This window comes from Protopterus annectens, chromosome 4.part1 (assembly GCF_019279795.1).
Source record: "Protopterus annectens isolate FY-2018-M chromosome 4.part1, PAN1.0, whole genome shotgun sequence".
Taxonomy (NCBI): domain Eukaryota; kingdom Metazoa; phylum Chordata; order Ceratodontiformes; family Protopteridae; genus Protopterus; species Protopterus annectens.
In genome coordinates, this window is record NC_056734.1 from 1,002,253,763 (window position 1) to 1,002,280,622 (window position 26,860).

General features: G+C 39.7%; 1 protein-coding gene across 1 annotated transcript in view; it reads right to left on the reverse strand.

Moving 5' to 3' along the window:
- Positions 1–391: 391 nt before the first annotated feature.
- The window catches only part of BDH1 (3-hydroxybutyrate dehydrogenase 1), a 985,124-nt gene continuing 958,655 nt past the window's right edge, over positions 392–26,860 (reverse strand). Inside the window, exon 5 of the mRNA XM_044070714.1 lies at positions 392–1,084. Within this exon, the coding sequence (XP_043926649.1) occupies positions 615–1,084 (470 nt within the window). The 3' untranslated portion in view covers positions 392–614. The remainder of the gene's footprint in view (positions 1,085–26,860) is intronic.

Here is a 26,860-nt window from a genome sequence, read left to right on the forward strand (position 1 = left end):
TATGAATGCTAGGGTTAATTCTAACATTTGATGCCAGGCTTAAGAAGCACACTATTTCTGCAATAATGGATGAAATTTATTTTGATACATAAACTAATGGATGGCAATGCAAAGATTAGGGAAAATTTTCCATATAACCAATGTTAACATATTTTTGTTAAATAATAAAGACAACCAAAGGCATATTCTATTTTTTAACTCAAATATATTCTTAGGTGATGGCTTAATAAAGTCAGATGTATTCTGTAAAAACACTCAGTGATATAACAGTCACCATGCTGTTTATCAAGTGGAGGTTTGGCCTAAATATTTTAATATGCATTTTTCATTTCAAATGTACAGCCTGAAGATGTTCCAAATGTAAAAATAAGTAAATAATCAGAACTCTGAATAATTTCAATAATGTGATTTTATTAAAAGATGCATAAGTATTATTATTAATTAAGTATTATTTTAATATGTTAAAATGTTCTGAGGTCATACAGTTTTCCACAAACAATGTGACAGGATCAGTGACTAACACACACACTACAATTCTGCATGTTTATTACGAAATAAAGGCAAAGAAAATGTTTTACACGGTGTAATCAAGAATGTACTCAAAAGTACAGTCCTTAGTAGACATAAATCCGATCTGCAATAGCAGCAGGAAGGTGGGTCATTACTTGCATCTTTATCCACCAGTAAGCTTCCACTGGGTTATATCGTGTATATGGATACTTTGAAGTTAGTGCATCTGTTATAGCATTGATAACAGGGGACATCTCTTTTGAACCACTGTTACAAAATGAGTTCATCATATTCACCTGACGATTAAAATGTGCTTTTCCATAGTCCTCACGAACAGTGTCAGGTGCACTATTCCACATTTCATCAGCCTGTACCTGTACCTTCTCACGTGTAAATATACCAGTAGCAGCAATGAAATTCCCAGGTTCGATAATACAGACTTTGACTCCCCACCGGTGCATTTCATACCTCAGACAATCAGAGAAGGCTTCCACACCAAATTTTGTGATGCAGTATGTGGAACGATTAATAAGACACATTCGTCCTGCCTGGCTAGACATATTCACAACCCGACCTAAAAATATAAGAAAAAATGCGATTAAGAAAAATAAAATATAGTTACTGAAGGGCACCAAAATTAGTAAGCTTTTTAAAAGGATTGTATGAAGAAAAATCTATCCTCAAAGTATACAGTATCTCCAGGAATGGTTCACACAATCAAATGCCTGTTAAATACATTGAATGATCTAGGTTACTGATATTTCTGACAGCAATAAAGTAGTGTTTTCTCAATTTTTCACAAAACTCTAAAGTATTTTAAATAATGCTTCTTCACCGGGTACATTATACATTATTTTCATTGCTGCATCTAAAGAACTACATTGTGTTAATAGCATGATTTTGCCCACTCTAATTACAATACCATGTAGTGACTGTCAGCAGGTGTTGAACAGATTTTCTTTTTGTCTATATATATATATATATATATATATATATATATATATATATATTTTAGTGCATGGCAGTCTAAATACCTACATGCCTTTTGATATTTAGTAGCAGCTCAAGGATATATTTGTGGTTTGAGAAACCTAAGCTGCATTGTATGTGACTGTATGTCATGCCAAGCCATAAGGGCCTGTAAGCCCTCTAAATTAAGAAATTGCTTTGAACAAAAACAATGAAATGGTGGGTCATGAGTGTAGTGTGAAATTGCTGCAGCATGAATCTTAAATCTTAATGAAAGAGAAACCTGTTGTTGTCCAAACTCAGTAAGATAAAGAAGAGCACTCAAAATTAGCTCCGGGAATCTCCAAATTTCTAGCTGCAGCCCAAAATATAAATCTGGCAGCTGGTCCTGGCAGTGCTGTGTCCAAGTTACCATCCAGTGATGGTGAATGATATCCAGAACTCATTTGTCTTGGGTAAGGCCTGCACAGCATCAAAACCACATTGCAAGGAATGTTTACCTCATGGAATGCAAAGTCTCTGAAAATGAAAAATCCTCAGGAGTGCAGCAATGTGGAATGAAGAACATCTGTAGTATTTGCTAACAGGTGCATCTGATGCAATCCATGTCATCATTCATCACGGCTGGGTCTTGGATCCGACCTCAGATCAGAGCTGGCAACTGTCAAACAGAACCAGACCTCAAACGTCTCCCCTTCCCATAATCCCCTGCTGCCTTCTAACACCTCAGATCTCGCTTGAAGCTAAACGCATTGGACGTGATCCAGGCTCGAGCTTCCTTTTTTGCAGACAAGTGATTTTTTCTTTGGTTTATTTTGATCTTTCTGGTAGCAGTTTCTTCCATTAGTAGCTACTTGGCCTTTCCTCCCCCCATAGCTAAATTCTTTAGTCTAGTGAGAGCTTTACCCCCTAGCTTTCCCAGTGTTTTTGCTTCCTACTCTTTCCATTCCCTTGGAGTAGTGAAAAAAAAATCTCTCTCCCTTTTTCTTTAGTTTCTATAGCTGTGTGCATGTGGTGAGTGTGTGTAATGGCTGAGAAACCCTCGGGTTTTAAAAGATGCTCCTTGTGTGGTTGGAAAATGCCTTATTCCGATTCACACGAGGAGAGTTTGTATTGCTTGGGTTCAGGTCTCCTGAAGGTTGAATGTGACATTTGACTGCATTCAACCACAGGGCGCTTATGGAGAAATGTAATAAGTTGCTTCTGAAGGTGTTGGCTCAGGGTGGTCCTCTGCCCTCAGACTCCCCCTCCAAGCCTTCTCAGGATCCAAAGAGGAGGGACTTGAAGGGGTTTCCTTCTCATGCCAAGAAGCCTAGGCTTTCAGATCGCAGATCCCCGGATCCGAGCCCAGCCTCGGTGGCTTCAGATCTGGGCTCTACCACTCAGAGCTGACCTCCGAACCGAAGGTTTCGGCGCAGTGGAGGCCTTCGAATTCAAGTAGGTGCAAGCCATCCCTGGTTCCTGTTTGTCAGATCCATTCGGTGTACCCTCCATAGCATCGGATCACTCTAGACTTTCGGATCTGATGGTTCTGTCAGATCCTATCATTGAGATTTCCCCCTCTAGGTCATTTAGGAAGTTGGATCGGACTCATAGGAGTCGGGCTCCTTAGGACCGTAGAGTGGTGGGATCCCCAGCTAGATCTGGCCATTCATCAACTTAATCCAGATCCTCCAGAAGCCTCCTTCCCTCAGATATGGACAGGATGATGAGACGTTTCCTCAAGGCCCAAATCGAGTTGGGCTTGCTGCCGTCCCTGGCTCAGATGACCCTTTAAGGGTCACTACTCACCTACAGGACTCCACTCTCCTCTCCTCTTCCAATCCATCCAGTTTTGGAATGTCAGGACCAGGGTATTCCTAGCAAGAGGCCAACTGTGTCTGGTATCCCCCCTTTCTCGACTCCGTCAGGGTCCCTGGCTGGTTCTGTTCTGCTGCCCTTGGAACAGGCTAAGCCTCGTCTCCAAGAGGTCACTGCTTCTCCCTCCCCAGGTGGTGCCCATCACCAAGGAGGAGAGGAGAGCCTCGTCCAGCCCGTTGGCCTTCAAGGAGGTAGACAGGACCTTCTCCAGCTTGGCAGTCACCTCTCCTTCTGTAGGTCCTTTCCAGCCTCTCTCAGGTTTGGGTGCTGAGGCCTCATCATCCTTCCTGGGTCAGCCTTCCCATGAGCGCCTTCAGACGGGCACTGCCCCATCTAGGGTACCTTTCTCTGGAGTCCACCCCTGAGCCCCAAGTGACAGAACCCACAGGGTCAGAGTTGCTGGAGCCATGTCAGACTCAAAGCCTGTCACAAGTGGTGTCCCACAGGGCTCAGTCCTGGGTCCACTCTTGTTCGGCATCTACTTTTCTGAAGTACAAGCAAACACAGGAGGGTTATGGCTGACAAAGTTTGCAGATGACTGCAAACTGGGCGCCATAGTCGAAAACACATCTGACACAGATATCCTCCAGAAGGGCCTCACAGAAACGGATAACTGGTGCCAGAGCCATGGCCTGAAGCTAAACGCCAAAAAATGCATAGTCATACCCTTCGGGAAAAACAAGGTTACCCTAGCTACCATATAGGTGGCAATCCACTGAGCACAGAAAAAGTCATCAGGGATCTGGGGACCCAAGTTGACAGTAGCCTTTCGTTTAACACTCATGTTGCTAAAGTAGTTAGGAAAACCTTCTATATCGCCCACCTGATCATGAAGGGATTCACATCTAGATCAAGGGAGGTCATCGTCCCCTGTACTCATCACTCATTAGACCTATGATTGAGTACAATGCCCGCTCGAATGCATCTGACCAGACACCTGCTGCAGCTTGAAAGGCCCCAAAAGTTCCTCACCAAAAGGATAAAGGGTCTCAAAAATATGTCTTATGCTGCCCAACTGAAAGAACTCCAGCTCTATTCAGTCTCATACCGCTTGCTCAGAGGTGACCTGTGCCTGACATATAAGGCCATGTCAAACCCAGATTTGATGAATATGCTTCACCTCAAAAAATCTAGATCCCTCAGAACCACAAGGGCGGGAGACTTAAACCTTGACACGGTTATAAATAGAAAGTGCTGGAGGGACAGATTCATCACCCAGAGACTCCCTATGCTGTGGAACAAAATCCCGGTACATGTGAGGCAGAGCACCTCGCTGGCCTTGTTCAAGAGGAATCTTGACCAATGGATGGGAGATCGCAGATATACCCCAGGGATTACTTCAGTGTCACTGCTTGACAGAGGCACAGAAAAATGATAGGCATAGTTTTTATTCAAACTAAAGGGGTGGTGAAAGCCACATAACTATGGGCTAGGCTTATAAATGCCCTTGGGCAGATAGCCTAGTATGAACCTATGAACCTATGAACTCCCTCAGAAGAGAACATGTAAGAGGAGACACTGACTCCCCAGAGAGTCCCTCATGGAGGACATGGATTTCGAGGAGGGGGACAGGTCCCCCACACTTCTGCCTGAGTAAGTGTTCTTCAGGGACATCCCCAAAATTCTCAAGCAAAGAGGCAGTTGGTCTTCCCCAACCCCACATTTGGAGGAGTCTGTTTCAAAAAAAGGCCTTCAGGACGGACCCATCTTCTATCTGGTTTTCCCCCTTGCTGACGAGCTTGTATATCTCATCACCAGCAGGCCTTGGAAGAAGCCGGACACGGTGAAACCTGTGCCCAAAAAAGCTGACAAATTCCTCAGTCCTCCCAAGGATAGGACTTTTGGAGCAAAGGTGTCCCCATCGATGCCATCATGGTGGTCACCACTACTAAGAAGTCGCTAGCAGAGCATAGCTCCTCGGTCCATCCCCCAAACAGAAAGTTCCAGGTGATCGACCACTTCGGAAAGCAATGCGTTTGCCTTAGCTACATTTGGACTGAGAGGAATTATATGGCCCATTTTACCCAGCTTCAATGGGATTTGGTTTCGGAGCTCACCACTACCATTACAGAGTTGTTGCCTCCAGAGAGTCTTAAACTGTTCTCTCATAGGCTTGTCTACTCTGATTTCCTTGGCTAATGCTTTGATGTGGTTGATCTCCAATGCGGTGGAGGCCACCTCTCAAGTGGCAGGCACAGGCACTGCCATTCTAAAGCATGCCTGGCTTCACCTTTGTGGGTTTGCGGAACCCTTTAAGGCGTCCTTTACTAACTCCCCCTTTGACAGTTCCACCTTGCTTGGACTGTCTGTCAAGGATACCTTAATCCACAACGAGCAGGACGGTAAGATTCTTTCCGCAGTTGGGATCAAGTTTTTGGCTCCCCAACAGTCCTTTTCTAAGACACAGAGGGGAAATAAGAAAGTCTGGTTCTGCAGGAGTCTTCCCTTCAATATGCTCCCCAAGAATTCTCTTCTGCAAGCCGGGCCAGGGGATTCAACAGCAGGCACCACCACAGAGGCAGAGGGGGTCCGCAGAACCAGGGCTCCCAAGAATCTTTCTCAGAGAAGTCCTTTCAGTGTTCCTTGAGACACTGCCCAACAGTCCTGCCCTGCAGGCAGACAGGAGACAACTTTCTCTTCACCCACTAGCCTGGACAAGTTTCACCTCCGATTTGTGGGTGTTAAACATTATTTCCAGGGGTTATTCCATTCCCCTTTCTCAGCCCTCTCCAATTTGAAAATATCTCCCAGATGTTCCACCTCACCAGAGGGAGTTGGCCTATCTAGAGGTTCAAGACCTTCTTCAAAAAAGACCATCCAAGAGGTCCCAACAGGACAAGGGTCCAGAACTTACTCTTGCTTCTTTCTGGTGCCAAAGAAGACCAGGGACCTGTGTCCGATTTTGGAAATCAGGAAGCTAAACTTGTCAGAAAATCCAAGTTCCGGATGGTCGCTGTTCAGCGCATTCTGCCTTTCCTGCGCAAGGATGTTTGGATGTGCTCAGTGGATCTCAAGGATGCATATTATCATATAAAGACAGTCTCCTGGAGCGTCTGTCACTTATGCTTTCGGTTAGGGGCCAATCATTACCAGTTCACAGCCCTGCCCTTTGGAGTTACCACAGCCTCCCGGGTTGTTTACCAAATGTATGGCAGTGGTGGCAGCTCATATCTGGCTGCGAGGATTCCAGGTCTTTCTGTATCTGGACAGACTCTTCATGGTGCCCACAAGGCATTAACATTCAATGGCCGCCAGTTATACCCCCAGCCTTTTTCAGCATCTAGGCATTACAGTGAATCTTCCCAAGTCCAGTCTTGTTTACTGCCAAAACCTGGAGTTCATTGGGGTCCAGCTGGGCACAGTTTCGGAGACTACACCATTACCTCTCCTCAGGGTTCAACTCATTTGAGGCCAGGTCTCTCTCTCTCTTGCTGGAGCTAGAGTGCCCGGTTCATTTGCGTCTACAAGTGTTAGTTTAGATGCTGGCTGCCATTCACTTAGTGCCACTCACCAGGTATCAGATGTGAGTTCTTTGATGGACCCTGGCAATCCAGTGTCTGCTCAGGTTCATCCCATGTCCATGGCCATAAAGTTGAGTCACGTGTGCAGAAATCATCTTGCTTGGTGGCTTCAGTCTCGGGACCTATTTCTAGGCAGGCCATTTTGTCTTCCCTCACCCAAGGCTCACTGCCTGAAGACCCCTCTCATCCTCATTGGCCCTTTCTAGCCTTTTCAGGCGTGGTTCTCCTTCCCAAGGTCTCACCTGAAGTATCTGCCCGGGATATTGGATCCAGTTCTGGATATCATTTCCCATCCCTGGGGGCTTCCACTTTCCAATCTCTGGACACTTTGTCTAACCACATGACCTCTCAAAAGCCATCTACAAAGAAGGTGTATTCCAGTAAATGGAAAAGGTTTTCTATTTGGGCTAGACAGTGTAATCTGGATCCTTTTTCGGCCCCAATTCCTGATATCTTACTCTTCTTATCTTCGCTTTTTCACAACGGGGTGAGTTTTTCTACCATTAAGCTCCAGTTAGAGGCCATTTCTAATTTTCATCTGAATGAGGAGTCTACATTTTCTTCTAAACTGTGCAAAGCCTTTCTGAAAGGCGTTTTTCTTCTTAGATCTCCTATCTAAGATCCCTTCTCATGCAAAAGCCCTTCAAACCAGCTGCTTCTTGTGATAGTAAATTCCTGTCTTGGAAGATGGCCTTTTTAGTGGCCATTACCTCTGCCAAGAGGGACTTGGAACATCAAGCTCTAAGTGTTAAACCTCAGTTTATGATCTTTCATAAAGACAGGGTGTCCCGGAGAACTAATCCTTCATTTATCCCTAAAGTGGCTTCGGAAGCTAACCTCAATCAATCAATTTAACTACCAGTCTTCTTCCCCAATTTTTCTAATAAAGGAGAATATGTCTTGCATTGTTTAGAAGTCCATTGGCAATTACATTTTTATCTGAAAAGGACTGATGAATTTTAGAAGTCAGACCAGCTCTTTGTGGCCTTCTCCCAAAACAGAAAGGGCCTGGCAGTTTCCAAAGTGACTATTTCTAGATGGATTGCTAGTTGTATTGCTAGTTGTATTCCCTACATTTGACAGTAGTCATGTGGAGCTACCCAGACCAGTTAAGGCCCACTCTACTAGGTCTGTGGCTACGTATTCAGCCTTCTTGGCTAGACTTTCCTTGGATGAGATTTGTGCTGCTGATGCTTGGTTTAATCCTTACACTTTTGTTTTAAACTAAAAACTGGACTTGGCATCCAGGAACAGAGCTTCCTTTGGTTCTTCCGTGCCCCAGCATATCCTTCCCTGAGGCCTCCCTGGGGTTCATAGTAGCTGGGGACTCTGACCCATATGTGATGAATAATGACATGGATAGCATCAGATAAAGAGTTATGTACTTGCCATAACTTGGAATCTGTGCTATCCGGTGTCATTATTCATCACGTTCCCACCCTACTCCTAGGGGTTCTGGTGAAGCTGGAGTGGTTTGTATTTGAGTACTCTGATTCCTTGTACAGCTTGTTTTGCATTTCCATTTGTTTAGCAAACTCGAGCTGAAGGGTTAGAAGGCAGCAGGGGATTGTAGGATGGTGAGGAGCTTGAGCTGTGGATCTGTTTGACAGTTGCTGGCTTGGATCCAAGGTTGGATCTAAGACCCATTTGTGAGAAATAATGACATCGGATAGCACAAATGCCAAGTTATGGTAACTAAATAACTTTTTTTTTTTTTTTGCACTATGCCCTCATGGTTTAAAAGGGTCATGAGACCAGTTCACTTATGTGGAAAACACATTTATAAGCACAAGACAGGAATCAAAAGAAATAGTTGTTTTATAATGCCGTACACAAATTCTCAAAAGCTACATAAATAAGTATACATTGTAGTCTACAGACATGCCACTGAAATTTTATGCAAACTGTGGATAAATGTTTGCATTCTAGTGAAGTAAGCAAAACAACTGAAAGTAAACAAAAGTGAACAACATAAGCTTTCATGTTACCTGTAAAATCACCATGAAATATCTTACAGAAGGCTTGCTTAGAGAACTACGTTGGTCCAACCACTATATACCTTAGTAAGTTCTAGGGTTACACACATCATTAAATACACCAAAAAAGAATACTTCTAAAATCAGTCATGACATTCTTAGCCATCAAAATGTCTTTAACTTCTGTGGATTCCTCTACCACTCACACACAAATTTATCAAGCTGACTGAGGGCAGAAAACTTCATGGCTTAATGCACCGAGCAATGCTATAAGAGTCACAGGAGCAGTATATACAGTGGCATAGAAAAACAAAGGTATTTCCCCTTTTTAATTACAATGCATTCCACCAGGAAATGGATATTCTCACATACAGTAGGGAAAAAATCTTATCAAAGAAGCTGCAGGCTGCTCATTATTTTTGAACCTGTTATGTGGTTATGTAAACCATATAAAAAAGTCATATGTGGAGCTGAATGGGATGTGAAAATGGAGAGGTAAATACAAAAACACTGATTACAATACATAATGGTTTATATTATCCAGCTGTAGATGTTTAACAGCAAATTAGTACTTATAAAAACTATTGTTTAAAGGGGGGGTTGGCTTGGTGTCACAGAAGGACAGACTCCTTACTGTGATCCAAGTGACCAGAGTTTGCTTGTCAGCTCTGGTGGGAAGCAGTGATGGGGCATGACCCACCTGCCTCTCCCAGGGGGAGATAAAGCAGACTGTGCTCACTCAAAAGCAGGCTGGGTGGTTAATGCACATGGGTCTTATTAACTCTGGTGATGGAGTGGCCTTCTGGGTGAACATGTGCATAGGCATATACAGTATTGAAAAGCTGGATAGAGAAGTCATATAAGGGCCCACATGTTGAAATCATACATGTTGGCTAGCAGTGGAGGGACTTAAGCTATAAAGAAGACCTTGATGGCTGCCTAAATAATGCTCAGTGCAACCAAATAATTGCTTAACAAAGTTTAGTCAATAGAACCAATATTAAAAATAAAATAAACCAAGCAACGCTAATACTGAACAAGTGTTTAACAGAGCTTTCAAATCAAACAAACCCTTCATCAGTGTATAAAAATTCTAACACATACTAACCATATTTATATACCATTAAAAATCACACAGCCATTAAACAATCAACATCCTAGTTAAAAACAATAATTAAAGTTTAAAAGCATAGGTCTGTATTTCAAGCACATTTGTTCATGTCTTGATACAGGTTTCAACCAGACAGTTTGATTTAAACCCGGTAATGCATTTGCACAAAGATGTATTATCCATTGATATTCCTTCATTTCAAGTTTATTCTTCAAATACCCACCCACACATCTTTATATACTTTATCACTCTAAATGAAAATTTATGTCCATTACCATATTCACCAATATGTTTAGCTAAAGAGTTAGTATCAATACTTCTCCTGATTTCTGAATTGTGTTCAGTCATTCATTTTCTAGTTGATATTCCAACATAAAATGCCTGACATGCATTACAGGTGGCTAAATAAATGATATTGGTTGTGACACATGTTGTTGGACTTCAAAATACATAGTTTGTTTTACTTACTGGATGTAAGTAAACATTATTTTTGTTTATAACATCATAGCAACAACAATTGTAGAGGGAAAGGTGCCCAACTTATCTATTGCTACTCTGTCATTCTTAATATACATATCCTTATAGCATAACTTCTGTTTTAAGTTCTGACAATTTATATATGAAAAATATGTCACAAAACCATAGTTTACCTATATTTGAATCTGTGTTAGTGATTACACAAGATTCAAGGAATGCTTCCATGATAGTCTATGAAAAGTAGGGTTTTGTACTTTCTTCTCTGAAACTTAAAAAACATATTCAATTTCCATGTCTAAGGGCTCATTACTATAGCCCCTCTCAATGAACTCATCCTTCAATTCCTTCATTTGTTTTTTTTTACATTCTTCTATAGAGGTGTTAAGTCAACTAACCCTAATAAACTGTGCCTTGGGAACACTCAAACACGAGGGGCATTGTAACTGATGAAGGAATTTATTTCTATGTGTGTTTTTTTTTTTAAACAGTAGTTTGAATTTTAGTCCCATCAAACATAATTGTCACATCCAGAAAATTAATACTAGTCTCTGAACATGTGATGGAAAAATATAGAAAGTCAGTACTATTTAAATAATTCAAAAAGAGTTCAAGTTCATCCCTTCTATCACCATGGCAAAAAAAAAACAGGTCATCCACAAATCTCTTAAGAGAACCAATCTTCTCAAAATACTGCTGTGGACCATGGTAAATATAGGTAAACTACGGTTTGTGACAACATATAATAGAGCTACTTCTGAAATACGAAAAATTATTAAAAATAATTGGTGCATATTACCATCGTTACTGGAACTATGTCCGATAATTGGTATGATACCTAGTTTTTCATATAGAAATTGTCAGAATTTAAAACAGAAGTTATGCTATAAGGATATGAATATTGAAAATGACAGGGTAGCAATAGCCAAGTTGAGCACCTTTCCCTGCTACAATTGTTGCTGCTGTGATGTTATAAACAAAAATATTTTTTCTTACATCCAGTAACTAAAAAAAATTATGTATTTTCAAGTCCAGAAACATGTGTCACAACCAATATTTTAGCCACCTGTAATGCATGTCAGGCATTTTATGTTGGAAAATCAACTAGAAAATTGAAGGAAAGAATAACTGAACACCATTCAAAAAACAAATGTGCAGGGTGGAGATTTGAATAATAAACTTGAAATGAAGGAATATCAATGGATAATATGTCTTTGTGCAGATGCATTATCGGGTTTAAATCAAACTGTCTCTTTGAAACCTGTATTAAGACAAACAAATGTGCTTGAAATAGAGACCTATGCTTTTAAACTTTAAATATTGTTTTTAACTTGGATGTCAATTGTTTAATTAAATAATTAAAGGCTGTGTGATTTTTAATGGTATAAATATGGTTAGTATGTGTTAGAATTTTTATACACTGATGAAGGATTTGTTTGACCTGTAAGCTCTGTTTTACTAAACACTTGTTCTGTATTAGCGTTGCTTGGTTTATTTTATTTTTAGTACTGGTTTTATTGACTAAGCTTTGTTCTGCAATTGTTTGGTTGCATTGAGATTTGTACTGATATCCAAATGCAGAGATGCTTTATCTTCTACAACACAGCTTGCAAATGAGTCGCAAACTAAATGAGATCTCGGTTCTGTCTTCTAATCCAGTTTTGGACTGTACTAAGAGAACTTGTATTATCCCAAAATAAACCTCCACAACAAAATGAAGATGAATGTAATTATTTACATCTTTCTGCCATCCTTGAGAAGAAGGTAAGAAAATTTAAAGCATTACAGTGCCAGCGCTACCGTTTTTTTGCGTATTTGGAATTGGGCATAGTACCTTGTGGCTTAAGAGTCCTGAAAATGCCCTCATATGCTAATTTATATCCTGCCTTGTTGCAAAAATGGCAGGAGATGAATTTACAGCTTTGTTTGGATTACATGAAGTTGATGAATGACTTTTTACTAAGAATGAAGCAGAGCTGGCACACTGAAATATATGAATTAGAGAAAACAACATATCTGCATCTAACTTATTTCCCAAGTATGTATCTGACTATGATAAATTGCTTGAAAAGTTCTCCAAACTGGATGAGAGCTTTGAGAAAGCTAAATGGCATAAACTGAATAGAGACATTAATGATTACAGCAACAGCCAGATTTTTGCTTGGCCGAAAATGAAACGCAACACCGAGACTGTCAGAAATGCTGTTTCTGTTCCAAATAAGCAGTCTAACTCTCTAGATGAGTTATATGATGTTACTTTGAGTCTTTAAATGCTGCTCAACAGAGTAATATACAGCCTAACTGCAATGAATCTCAACAGAATGGATTGATGGCTAATTCAACTCCATTAACTTCATCGGTGACATCAGCGAATACACGCCCACAACTGATAAGGAATTCCCAGTCCACTGAAGCATTTTTTTCCATCGGAACAGACGGTCGTATGCCCAAAATTACTAGAACACGTTACAGAGAATAAATGAGAGCATTCCAGGGGTCGCTTCATACAAAGGAAACGAGGAAGTAGTCGAAGTAACTTCAGAATCCAGAAACAGACACTTTGATACTGTTAATGTGAATTCTGTCATTAACTTATCAAAGACAGAACTTACACCTTCTGATTTAACATTAAGCAAATGACTAAACTTTATTCCCTGTGCTGTTGATGGTCTAAGTTCTATACTGACAGATTTAAAACTCTTTGCTTGTAACCTAGATTTAAAACTTATATTTAAACATGAGGCATTACAAAATAATATATGTAAATGTTCAAGCGTATTTGTACCAAACAACCACCCAGTGGTTTCTGCCTTTTCTACTATCTGTGAAAAAAAACAGATTAAACAAATGTATAACAATGGCTCTTTTAGAAGGATGTTTAATTTATCTATTGATGAATGTGCTTCTTTGAAAAAACTAATGATGGATGATAGTATCATCATAAAAGAAGCAAATAAAGGTGGTGCTGTTATTATTATGGATAAACAAATGTATCTTAGTAACATGTCTTCTTTTTTAGCTGATGAGAGTACACTTAAGAATGTGAACAGTGAAGTTGTGAATAAGTCTATAAATGCTACAGATCCCCCATCATGCTCCAAGATTCTCACTACACCTTTCTAAACATACTGGAAAATATTAAGATACAACCAAACACCTTAATACTGGGTGATTTCAACTACCCTGCCATTAATTGGGAAAACTACTCTGGTACCAACACCTTTGCCCAACGGTTCATGGAATTCATAAATTCCAATTCCCTCGATCAACTAATCTATAGTCCCACCAAGGGCTCAAATATCCTAGACCTGGTCATTACCAATATGGGAGATCGATGCTCCACACCAGTGGTTACCACCTCATTGGTCAGGTCTGACCATAAGCTAATCACCCTTGACGTCCACATCCCACCCCCACCCCCAGTAGGGAAACCTCCATAAACCACTTCTCCAAAGCTAACTTCATGCTATTCAAGTCAGAAGTGACAAACTTCATGACACCTATGCAGACAGGAACTGAAAGTTCGACTGCTGAATCCCACAATAAGGCAATGTAAAAGCACATCCACTCATGCATGAATCGCGCCATTCCAAATAGAACCAAGACACTCTCCTCCAAAAAAAGGAAGCCAATCTGGTGGTCCCCTGCCATAAACAAACTATACAACAGAAGGAAGAAACTGTTGCAGAAAAGAGGAAAATCCCAGGATGCAAAATACTCCCTTACTAGCCTCAGTAAGAAGCTGAGATCCCTCATAAAATCCTCCAAAGCTAGTTACGAAAATAAAATTGCCAAAGATTCCAAGGACAATCACAAGGCATTCTATAGTTATGCCAAGAATCTAAATGGCAATGCTCAGATCTGCTCTGTGGTACAACAGAATGACAGTAAATATACTGATCCCAAGGATATTGCCAATATCCTGGCAGATCGATTCAGTGCCAACTTCATCCCCCTCTCACTCCCTAAAGGGCCCATCTCAATACCAAAAGATTGACAAATTCCGGTAATCACTACCACACAGGTAAAACACGCACTCTCCATAGCTAAGAATACAGCATCCATGGGACCAGACAACATCCCGGGCTGTGTACTACATAAACTACAAAATGAACTGGCACCTCACCTAAGTGTCATGTTTAATCACAGCCTCACCTCAGGCTTCATACCCAATGAGTGGCACACAGCTACAGTTATCCCACTCCACAAGGGTGGATCCACCTTGGATCCTGGGAACTATTGTCCCACCAGTCTGACGAGCCTGATCTGCAAAGCCATGGAACAAGTTATCATGGAAATTATAAAAAAAAAGACATTGGCAACCTTCAAACACTGGACCCCACCTAGTTTGGTTTCGTAAAGGGTCAATCTGGTCTCCTCAACCTGATTGCCTTCTTCAAATCAGTCTCCAAAGCCATGGACGAGGGCAAAGTGGTCCACACAGCCTATCTGGACCTCCCCAAGGCCTTTGACACCATCCCCATACTCTGGAATAATAGATAAACTTACTAAGCTGGGCATTAATCCCTATATCACTTGATGGGTTGCCAACTGGCTTACTGACAGAACCCACACTGTAAAAGTAGCAGACTCAAAATCCAGCTCCAGACAAGTGACATGTGGAGTATCTCAGAGTTCAATTCTGGGACCACTCTTGTTTGGTATCTACTTCTCTGAAGTACAGGCCAGCACTAAGGGACTCTGGCTAACAAAGTTCACAGATGACTGCAAACTGGGAGCCATTATTGAATCCCCAAATGATGTGGATATTCTACAAAAGGGCCTTACAGAAACAGATGCTTGGTGCCAGAGCCATGGGCTCAAGCTCAATGCCAAGAAATGTATAGTTATCCTCTTCGGAAAAAAACAGATACCCATGAATTACCGGTTCCACTTGAAACCACTGAATGATCAGAACACCGAAGTTCTGATCATCGAGACCATAAACATCGAAGGTTCAAAGTGGAAGTGCCAGGTAAGTAAAAAGGTAAACATTTGGGTGTATATGCAGGGCAGCAAAGTGCCCTGCTTATTGTGTGTGTGCAATTTGAGTGTTGGCACTGCAGATAGGGTACGGGAAATCTCCTGTTTAGCGCTACCGCATACAGCAGTAAACGGGAGATTTCCCTTACCCCACTGTAGTGCGATCTCGGAGTTGGAATATTAAAGTAGGGGGGTGTGGGGGACACAGGGGGGCAACCCCCCCTGCATAAAATAATTTTTGAAAGTTTATGTCTTTTTCTGTGGTTCACCTTGAACCTTTGATGTTCTGAACATCGATGTTCTGGTCTCGATGATCAGAACTTCGATGTTCTGAACATTCGATGGTTTCAAGTGGAACTGAATTACCACATAAGTGGCAGTATATTAAACACCGAAAGTGTGATAAGGGACTTAGAGACACAGGTAGGCAGTGGTCTCACCCTCGATAACCACATCGCCACAACAGTCAGGAAATCCATCTATGTGGCACACCTCATCACTAAGGGCTTTTCATCCAGAAAAAAGAAGGTCGGTTTACCACTGTACTCATCCCTCATTAGACCCATTATAGAGTACAACGCCCATTTGGTATGTACCTCACAAGACATCTGCAACAACTGGAAAGGCCACATAAATACCTCACTAACAGAATCACAAGCCTAAAGCAGATGCCCTATGCTGACCGTCTAAAAAAAAACTCCAGCTCTACTCTGTCGCACATCGCCTACTCAGAGGCGATGTCTGCTTAACATATAAGGCCAGGTCAAACCCAGAGCTGTTGGACATGCTACACTTAAAGAAATCCCAATCCCTCAGAGCCACACGCTCCAGGGATCTAAACCTGGTCATCACAATGAGCAAAACATGCTGGAGGGATAGGTTCCTGACCCAGAGACTCCCTATAATATAAAGGAATATACTTCTTATACATGTCAAGCTGAGTGCCTCTTTGGCCCTCTTCAAAAGGAACCTTGATGATTGGATGGGAGATGGGAAATTCACCCCGAGGATCACATCAGTCGCCCTGCTAGACAGGGGACCAGGGAAGTAAATATTCTGGGAAGAAATAGCCAGGGCTATGCTTGTACATGCTCTAGGGCAGACATAAACAAATGTGCTTGAAATAGAGACCTATGCTTTTAAACTAAACTTTAATTATTGTTTTTAACTAGGATGTCAATTGTAATTAAATAATTAATGGCTGTGTGATTTTTAATGGTATAAATATGGTTAGTATGTGTTAGAATTTGTATATACTGATGAAGGGTTTGTTTGACCTGAAAGCTCTGTTTTATTAAACACTTGTTTAGTATTAACACTGCTTGGTTTATTTTATTTTTAGTATTGCCTTAATAATGCCCCACTGAGAATGTCTCTCTCTATAATGGGAAGTGAACTGGCCAATCAGCTGCATGAAGCTGTGGGGAACAGGTATAAAGAAGCAAGAAAAAATAGAATAAAATAAAAAAAGTTTGAGCCTAATCACTGTAGGATTAAATACATATAAAATATTTAAAAAGAACAGACATAAATGCAATAAATACAATAAACAGTAAAAAAAAAATAGCAACAGCTTTAAGTACAACAAAGTAGTAAGGGGATATAAACTGTAAAACCAAAGAACTGAAAAGACTGCCGGTGAGGGAACAAAACGGACACCACTACCTTACTTAACGTTTTCGTTCAATTTAATACCACTGAAGTTCATCAGAAATGGTAAGTGTAAGTAAGTAGTAGTAGTAAGGGGATATACTTTATCATTTTACATGTTTCTCGACCAGGGGAAGCCGACTGGACATAACCATTCCTTTCCTGTAGTGACTTAGGAGCAATGACTGGTTAAGTAACTAGCTCAAAAATACACTGGAGGTAGAAGGAGTCAAAGTTAGGAGTCGTCAAACCTTGCATCATGGGCACAGGAGGCACCTCAATAACAGCTGAGAACCTGAGTGATAACGATTAAGTGAAAATACCAGTTCATCTGTAAAGTTCTCTAAAGAGGTGCCTTACACTTAGAAGCATGACCTTCTATGTACTTTGTGGACTTGTGATGACACAATATCACCAGAGACCACTTTTTACCCCACCAGCTGCAAATGTGGCTTTTCAGGGATGACACAGGTGCACTGATTAAATAAATGGCCTACTCAAGACAGTCACACAGTTTGTATATGGAATCTAAGGGAATCAAACCCATGAATGCAAGATGAATCTCACTAGTACCTCGTAGCATTACCTATCTGAACTACACTGACATAGCTTAATTATTATCTCACTTTTTAGAAAACACATCCCTTAACATAAGAAACTGTTATAGACTGAGTGAGTTTGGGACTATTGCTTCCATGCAGTTAATTCTGAATGAAGCTAAGAAAATAAAATATGGCTTGGGGGACTAAACTGAAAAAAAAAAGAGATACCTCATGCAAGTAAAAGGCTATACACAAAATAGTACAGCTATTATAAAACCCAAACTTTGTCCAATGTGTTATAAGAGAGACTTTGTTGTGATCTGCGTCATAATTCTCAGAATGCATTTTGTCAAGGGCTACTGACTTTAATCAAACAATGAAATGATGGGCATAAAAATAACCTGTAAGGGGTTTCAGTCCTCCTTAAGAAATTATTATTAGATAATGGGCTGAATGTACATGAACATGCTACTGGACAGCAAATGTTCTTAAACAGGGTATTAATGTACAGATATCACCAGGGTAAAACAAAAAACAAAAAACACACAATTTTACCACTTCACGGCAACATATTAAGCTGAACTGAAGCTTGAACAGGAAAAAAAAATGGCTGCCATTTTTTTTTTTTTTTTTTACAAGACGACTATTAAGGAAAAGATAAGCAGACAAAGAAAGGCAAAGGAAACCAGGGTGGAGCTAGACCACCAGGGTGTATATATACACATGGGCTGCTACTACTAACAATGTCAAATTCCTGCAGAAGAGAGACAGGAGGAGTCTCGCGTGTTAGAATGGAACGAGGCTTTGCTGCTTAGTGAGCATTTAAGAAAAAAAAAAAAAGAAAAGAAAAATTTGTGCGTGAGAGACTGAAAGATAATACTTGACCTCGCTGCTCAAGAATTTTGGATAAACCAGAGATGAAACTAACAATGTTGATTGACACAGAGAGAGAGAATCCTAAACTTATTTGCACAAGAATTCATAGTAAATTCCAATGATGTCGGGGAGGGAGATTTTCTGAACAATTAGTAGTATGAAGCTATAATGTCTCCTTCACTGACTGAAAATAATCAACATTTGCCAGAAAATCATTTTCAGGACAGAAACCAAAATTAGGCAATGCCTTACTGTATTTTTTTTTTTTCATTTATTTAATCACAATGAAACATCTGAAGTCTAATCAGCCAAGAAAGTAGCAGTAATTGCTGGGCGCATTTTTGCATGTTTGTGTGTCTTTCTAATGGGGATATTAAATACTAGAACAATGTAGCTTTCAATTTTGTAACTGATGATAAAGAAAGTACTTTACATGCTACAGCAAGTCTGAAACATTAAACAGCATAAAAAAGTATACTAAGAAAAACAAGTACAAAACAATTTTAACAGTTCATCCATCCTGGGTGGACATTATAGGAGAAATAACTGACCTTCCAGGGGTGGAGAGGTGCTCTGCCTGTGGTGACTGTTCTCATAACACCCCTGGCTGGTCCATTATTTCCTTAATAATGCCTACCCTTATCAGTCATTATTGCTTGAATAATTCAGCACAGTAAAACTGCAGTTAGTGGAAGATGGCAAAATGCATTTTTGGAACTGTGAAAAAAAAAACAGATGCAGCAAAAACTGATCAAGTATAGCTCACTGATAAAATTGAAAACAGAAAAAGTCTGTCATAGTGCAGACAAAATCTCTAATATTTTTGTTTCCATTCAGTTGCACAAGTAATTATTTTTGTTTTGATTCCGGGAACTTTTCTGTTACGCACAGGGGCACACAGTTGGGAAATCAGATGACTAAATGATGTACTTAAGTACAAGACTGACAGAGAGGCGGAGCTTGTGTGACAGAGTAATCTGAAGGTCTATGGCTACGTTAAAATGACAGAGCGACGGAGCTTGTGTGACACCTGAGTAATCTGAAGGTCTATGACTATGTTAAAATGAGAGATGGAGCTTGTGTGACACCCGAGTAATCTGAAGGTCTATGACTATGTTAAAATGCTATGGTCCGAGAATGATGTTATACTAAGGTGAACCAGGATGGACATACAAAGGATCTTTATCAGCAACACAGACCTTCTCCGCTAGGTTCAGCTTCTTTTCAGCAATACTTTTTCCCAACCAATTCCCTCCTTCTTAGTCTCCTTTATTTATAATCTACTTAAATCATGTAACCTTGTGCAGCCCCAAGGAAAAGTGACTGACAACAATTCCAACAATGCTTTTCCCCATCTTCTACTAACTGCAGATTTACTATGCAGAATTAATAATAGTTTATTAAGGAGGAGTGAAACACTTACAGGTTATATTTTATGTCCATTTCTTAGTGTGTATAAAGTTTGTTGCTACTATCAAAAGGTATTCCCAGACTTATTATAATGCTCACAACACTGTCTCAGCCGTGGCAACAAAAACACATTGGGGACCTCTCAAAAGTATGTATTTGGTCAAATAGTTACTATACTGCTAAATGGAAGGACTTCCAAGAAACCTTTGGGTACAAACTAATTCCTCTAAAAACTATAATTATTTAACCCCAAATAATTTCTTGCTCTGGCTATTAAAAGAATACTTTACAAGTAATCCTAACCAAAACAGTTAATTCTAATTATATTACTATTACATTGATTTTTTTTTCTTTCGGCTGTTTCCATTAGGGGTCGCCACACCGGATCATGCGTTTCCATTTCAGATTACTATTACATTGAATACATGAGAAATTTTATCTGTAGAAATCCAATGTAGAAAGCTTGTTTTTTCCTTATTTTTCCAATAGCTTATACTCAAAATAATATTTCTACTCTAAATCTATCTGTAATGACCACTTTCAAAGAAAATAATCTGATATATTGGTCCCAGTTAATCAATAAAGGAAACTTGTATTATGCTCAATGCATAATCAATACATTTGATATGGAAAATGACCTATGGTTGCATGTACAAAATTGTACACAATTTCCTGAAAACAAAATTAAATAAAAACTAATTTTATTATCATCTAAACAAACCACGTTCCCTTAAATGGAAATTATTCTCATGGAAATTTTTACAGATTTTTTTTTACTCTATTCATCCATCCATCCTCAACCCCTTTTTCCCATTTTTTGCACATGGGGTTGGGGTGTCACTTCAACAGTGACAATCATCTCAAGCCAACACTAGCCCTGTCATGGTAGCTCATATGTACCACTCACTCGCACCTACAGCCAGTTTAGTGTCTCCAATCCAACTACTGCATGTTTTTGGAATGTGGGAGGAAACCCATGCGACTACAGGGTGGACATGCAGACTCTGTACAGAAGCCACCCCAGCCAAGAATCGAACCGGAGAACAACTTGCTGTGAGGCGACAACTCTAACCGCTGCACCACCGCAGTCACCTGCCACATTTAATATGCTGTATTTTTTTTTTTTTTTTTTTACTCCACACAGAATAGAATTAATATCCAAAAACAAGTTGGTTTGCTGGAGATGTAAGTTAGACATTAAAGATGACTCAGAGCATATGTTCTTTGAATGTATTATAATTAAGCCATATTAGAAAGATCAATGTATTCCTAAGGCTTTATTTTCTGACAAACTTACTATAAAAACGCTAGTTCTTTTTAATACTCCAATTCTCAAGTGTGTTACAAGACTGAAATATCCAATTCTGTGGCACATACTAGCCACTGTAAGGAAAGTAATAGCAAGAAACTGAAGAATGAATCTACTCCCTCCTTCAAATTTTTGAACACTGGAACTGAAGTTTGTCAAATGGAACTTATGACCATTAAAGACAAAATCTACAAGAATCTTCATACAATGCTTGGAAAAGTTTAAAAGAACTATTAAATTAGCAATGATATTTTTAGGACAATTTATAACTGTGACATTTGTTAGGACATTTTTATTTAGTAGACACCTTGTAAACAGTTGGTTTATGTTTTTTTTTATATCATGGCTTACAGCTTGTTTTTATCTTTTTCCTCTTTATTAAGTCAAATATTTCAATTTTAATTGGATTATTTCCATGTTTGTTTATGTTTAAAATGCAATAAAAGTATGTATGTGTATACATATGTATTTACTAGCATCTGTTTACTGCAGCGCAGGCCAGAGGAGAAAACCTCTAAACATGACATGTACTAAATGTAAATGTACAAAAAGCACATAAGAAAAATTACAATGACTTTAAGCAATTTAACAGAAAGAGTACTAGTACACTCAGTAAAACAGAGTTTTAGAAAAGACAACAGCACATATCACAGATAAAATCTTTTTTAAAGTCATGAATAAAAGTCTAATACATGAAAGGAAATAAAACAGTAACTTGTGATAGCTGCTTTTAAAAAAGTGAGATTTGAAGAAAAGGGTATTTATGTAAAGTGTTGGTGGAAGTGAGTTATACAGCAGTGTGCAGGAGGAGCAAGGTGTAAAGGCAAGTCTGTGAGGTAACCCCATGGAAATAGGTAGAGGTGCCAGCATAGAAAGTGGTTAGATTGTGCACTGGGTGTAGCAGATGTTCAAAAAGACAATTAGTAGACAGTCTGAGTGTGAGGAAGACTGGGTAATATTGAGTAAGAAGATGTAGGATTATTGTCATGAAGAGTGGCTGTAAGGTGCCAGTGTATGGTATGAAGCCTAGTAGAGGGAGATACCGAAAGGATGTAATGTGATGTGAAAGGGGACAAAAGAAGTAAAGTAGTGAGGCAAGAGAGGCTGAAGGGGAATATAAGAATGTGTAATAAAAAAATGTTGGATGTGAGGAGAATAGGAAGTGGTATGGAAAGGAGAGAGGAAAATAAGTGTTTAGGAAGAAATGATATAGAAATACATGCTATAAATATATGTCCATATAGTGTCCTTAAATAATGTGAGGAACAGCATAGCTTATAATCTAGCATAAGATGGACTGGAATTTTTGTCTAGCCAAGAGTTTAGCAGAAGACAGACATGTTCATTAGAAGTTGTAACTGAGACTTGAAAGATTTCACCTAAGGCATTTGTTTAAAGGGGGGGGGGGGTGAAGTTCTTGATTTTTCAAATGTAGGTGGAATAGAGAGAATCACCAGCAGAGTTGTGTGATTTAGTAAAGCAGTAGTTTTATTTATCTACTGAGCTATTTGATGAGTAGTGTTGAAGGATGTGAGTTAGGGTAAGACATTTTTCAGGTGTTTGAATAAGGTTATGTGTGGTATGCAGCTGAGATAAGAGTCAAGGAGTGAGGCACAACAGTGAGATTTGTATACTAGCAGCAATTCTGGTTACTCTACACTGCTCAAGATGATTGGTCAGAGTTGCATGCAGATTAATGCAAATGGGGGCTCACTGCACACAGGACAGTAGGGAGAAAACTAAGTTAAAGCAATGACTTTTCAAGCATCACTTGTTAGGTCAGTATTTTATTTTGTACAGGATGCCAATTTTCAATTATTTTTTTGTATTATGTCTTTTACATGATAGTCAAATGTTAAAGTGTAATCAATTATTACACCTAGTAGCTTGGTGTGTGTTACTAATTCATTTTATGTTTCTGGAGGCTAGAATGAAGAGGAATTTCTGTGTAGAAAGTCATTTTGTGGTGAATAAGGTGAACTTAGATTTTTGGGGATTTAGTATAATTTGGGAGTCAGGCAGCCACATTTCAAATGAAGTTAAGAGAAGGGAATCCTGAGTTAGTTGTTGCCGCATATCCATTTTTAAGCAGCACAGATGAAAGTGGAGTCATCACACCAGCTAATTTTTGCATTTTTACTTAGATTGGAGGTCATTCACAAATACACTGAATATGAGAGGGCCTAGAATGGAGCCCTGGGATACTCATACTACCATAGGAATGAAAGGGTTGATATTATCCTGCCATTTAACAGTCTGTTGTCTGCAGGACTGCTAGCTGCCAAACCAAAGGAGTGCGGGTATACCTAGGCCTAGGGAGGACCATTTTTATAGCAGCTGTGTGTGTGAAACAGCATCAAAAGCCTTCAGTACGTGCAAGCTTCTCATTTCTGTTTTGAATTATAGTGGTTGGAAGTTAAGGAGGGCTGAAGTAGTGCTCTGATTAGGGCAGAATCCATACTGCACTGGAGACAGCAGATTGTCTGAAATGAAGGAAAGTAGTTGTGTACACAAACTTCTGAAGGACTTTTATGAGTGACAGTTGACAGTTCTAAAGTAACAATGCTTGTAGTAGTAGTAGCACAGAGCATATTTGTGATGAAAAGGGCAATTTATTTAAAAAAAATCTCAAGTCAGGACACCAACATTTTTTAAAACTATTCTGGCACCTCATTAACACCATAATGAAAACTGTGTGTGACAGGGGCACTAATTTCTAGTACTAAACCTGAATTTACCCAATTGTGATTTTCGCTGTGAAATTTCAAAAAAGTACACAAAAAGAATTTGACACAGTCTGTAAAATAAAGTACAAATTCGCACAGAGTACAACTAAATTCAGTATGAAGCAAAATCATGCTCTACAAAAGGGTCTACTTTATTTTACTTGTATTTTTTTTTAATTTTACTACTTTTTAACTAGACAGGCAGACTGGTCCACTGATCCTTTTCCGCCACAACCTGAGCATGGAGATCAGTATATAAAGCAAGACAGAATGAAATACAATGTTACAATCACAAAGAAAATATAACATAATAAGGATGCTGCATAACCTTCAGTATGTAGAAATGCAGTAAGCAACACAGTAGTAACAGAAAAGCACACCCCTATATATACTGCATACAGTAGCTCAGCACACATTTATATATACTATTCAAGATGTCAAGACCATGGCATCATTGCTCGGTTTTAATCAACCACTGTGTCCTTGAAATCACTGCACGTGGCTTTACTGTGCAAGTTTTTTTAATGCATTCATTGGTTCTAATGTCTTTAATTTAGGAAGGAGATGATTCCATTTGGCAGATCCTAGAATGGAGAAAGCTTTTTCACCTACCACAGTTTTAAATGGAGGTTGGACAAGCATTAAACTATTGATCTGACTGCCCCTGGGGGAATTGCATTTATTTTCTTAGTTGGAGATAACATCCTAGTAGGATATTAAATAGTAATCAGTTCAGGAGGTATGAGGTGCTGTGCTTGACTGGGAGCCATTAGGCATAGTGGGTACAGGAACCAGCTAAAATTGCAAATATGAATATTTGGTTGTCTGTCATTTGTATTTTTTCTGTGTTAATATGACAAGTGGAAGGTAATTACTGGTAAACAGTATTCGAGTTTAGGTGACAGTATGTTTTTAGCTCTGGCTATGGTTGACGCGAAATGCAAAATCCTGAAGGAAAGTTTTAGTTGTGACAGCGACTCTCTCCAGATAGCTTGCCGTGATTGTGTAGTCATTAGCACTCTGTGTTGTCGCTGCAGTAACTTTGGTTCGCATCCGAGTTATGGCAGTGTGTAAAGTATTGGAAGATTCACTTTCCTCTACGGTGGGAGGCTGGCATAATGGTTAAGGTGTTTACCTTACAGACACAAAGTACAAGGTTTGATTTTCACATGCGGAAATTGGCTATGCTTAAAATGGCAAGAACCCAACAATTTCATGCAAGTGTAGTCATCAGGTGCTTAGTCCCACTGAAGAATCAAATGAACCAAAAAACAAGACAGCAGTCCTCCTTCCTTCTTGTTCTTTTGAATCAGAATATGTTCAAGAGACTGAGGATTTGGTTCAGAGATTTGTTGAAAGGGGATATAACACAGATGTACAGAAAATATTAAGCTCCACGCAGGACACAGATAGGAAGCAGCTGTTAAAATATAAATCTAAAAAGGTGGCAGAGGGCCTCTAAGATTGGTTACTAATTTTGGAAATACAATACTTTTTATGGGTCTTGTGAGGAAATACTGGCACATATTGCTTTTGGATGATGATTTACGTAATATTTTACCAGCTAATTGTTTGTTTACATTTAGGTGTGGAAAAACACTAGGGGACTGGTTTAATCATTATAAAAAAATTATAGATACAGGCAGACCTCTCAACCATCCCGAATAACTCTGTTTTTACCGAGTTTTCGGGTCCCAATAATGGGGTGCCACGATTCTACAGTGGCACCCCAATATTTCTGATTTTTTATCTATTTTTTAAATTTTCATGCTTTCGGAGGTGATGTCATCACGTGCACGATGACATCAGCTCCGTCAGCATGCTGCGCGTCTATTTGAATAGGACTGCCGTTTACTAAGCATTCACGTGCCTATTGCACTTACATCTGCCGTTCGGGCAGAACACAGGATTTACTTTTTTCATTTGGGCAGGACACAGGACAGGATTATTTTACTTTTGCCATGCAGAACCAGTACCATCATTGGACTTATCTTCTGGAAGTCAGCTGCAGAGGTAGGGTGTGTGTGTGTGTGTGTGTGTGTGTGTGTGTGTGAGAGAGAGAGATGGTGAGTGAGCTTGTGACTTGTGGAAATGGGAGCCTGTGAGATGGGTATTTGTGGAACCAAGTCACAAGTGCCACTTATGCAGAGCAAAGTACAAGCTCATGTAAAAAAATATGTCTGTGCGCTGTGTTGGGCCTGGTAGCACGGATGTTGAGTACTGAGTCAGTGGAATTTGATTGCCTTCATATGCATACGTTGGTAAGGAATAAATCAACTTATGTGTTTAGTTGATGTGATTTTTTTTCTGACCAGGTTGTCCTTGACTTACACATGTTAAGGTAACTAGAGATGGGCTTTATTTTTTGTGCTGGTGGTTGATAAACAACGCATATACTAGAAAAATGAAAGGATAGAAATAAATTAAACACATAATGCATCTGTTCATGAAAACGTAGGGATGGGGTATGGGGACAGGGTACTTGCAGTGGGTGCCAGGAAAATAAATGTTTTACTGAATACACAGAATGTAGCAGTGGTAAAAAAAATCAAAAGTGCACAGCGTTAGCAGGGAGATCACATTCTTAGACGTTGTCAAGTGTAGGGACAAGACGTGAATTGCTTCACTTTCTTTATGCTTTGCATAGCTTCAGTGTGCCTGCAAAGTTATCAAAATATAGTTCTTAAGGAAGGCTACGTCAAGCTTGAAAACTATAACATGGGTCTCCAATCATAACCATACTGCTATGAGTTTGAGAAATGGATGTCGAGGAATTCACCCCAAGAGTTTTAAGGATATCTTAACAGCTTGCACCCACGGTATGGCATCTCTACAGATTAAGTTCATAATTGGCAATTATTAGGTGCCTTTAGTCAACATGGCAATGGCTGCCTGCCATTAGAAAACACTGTTGGTGAAGTTTCTGTACACATGCTGACAGTG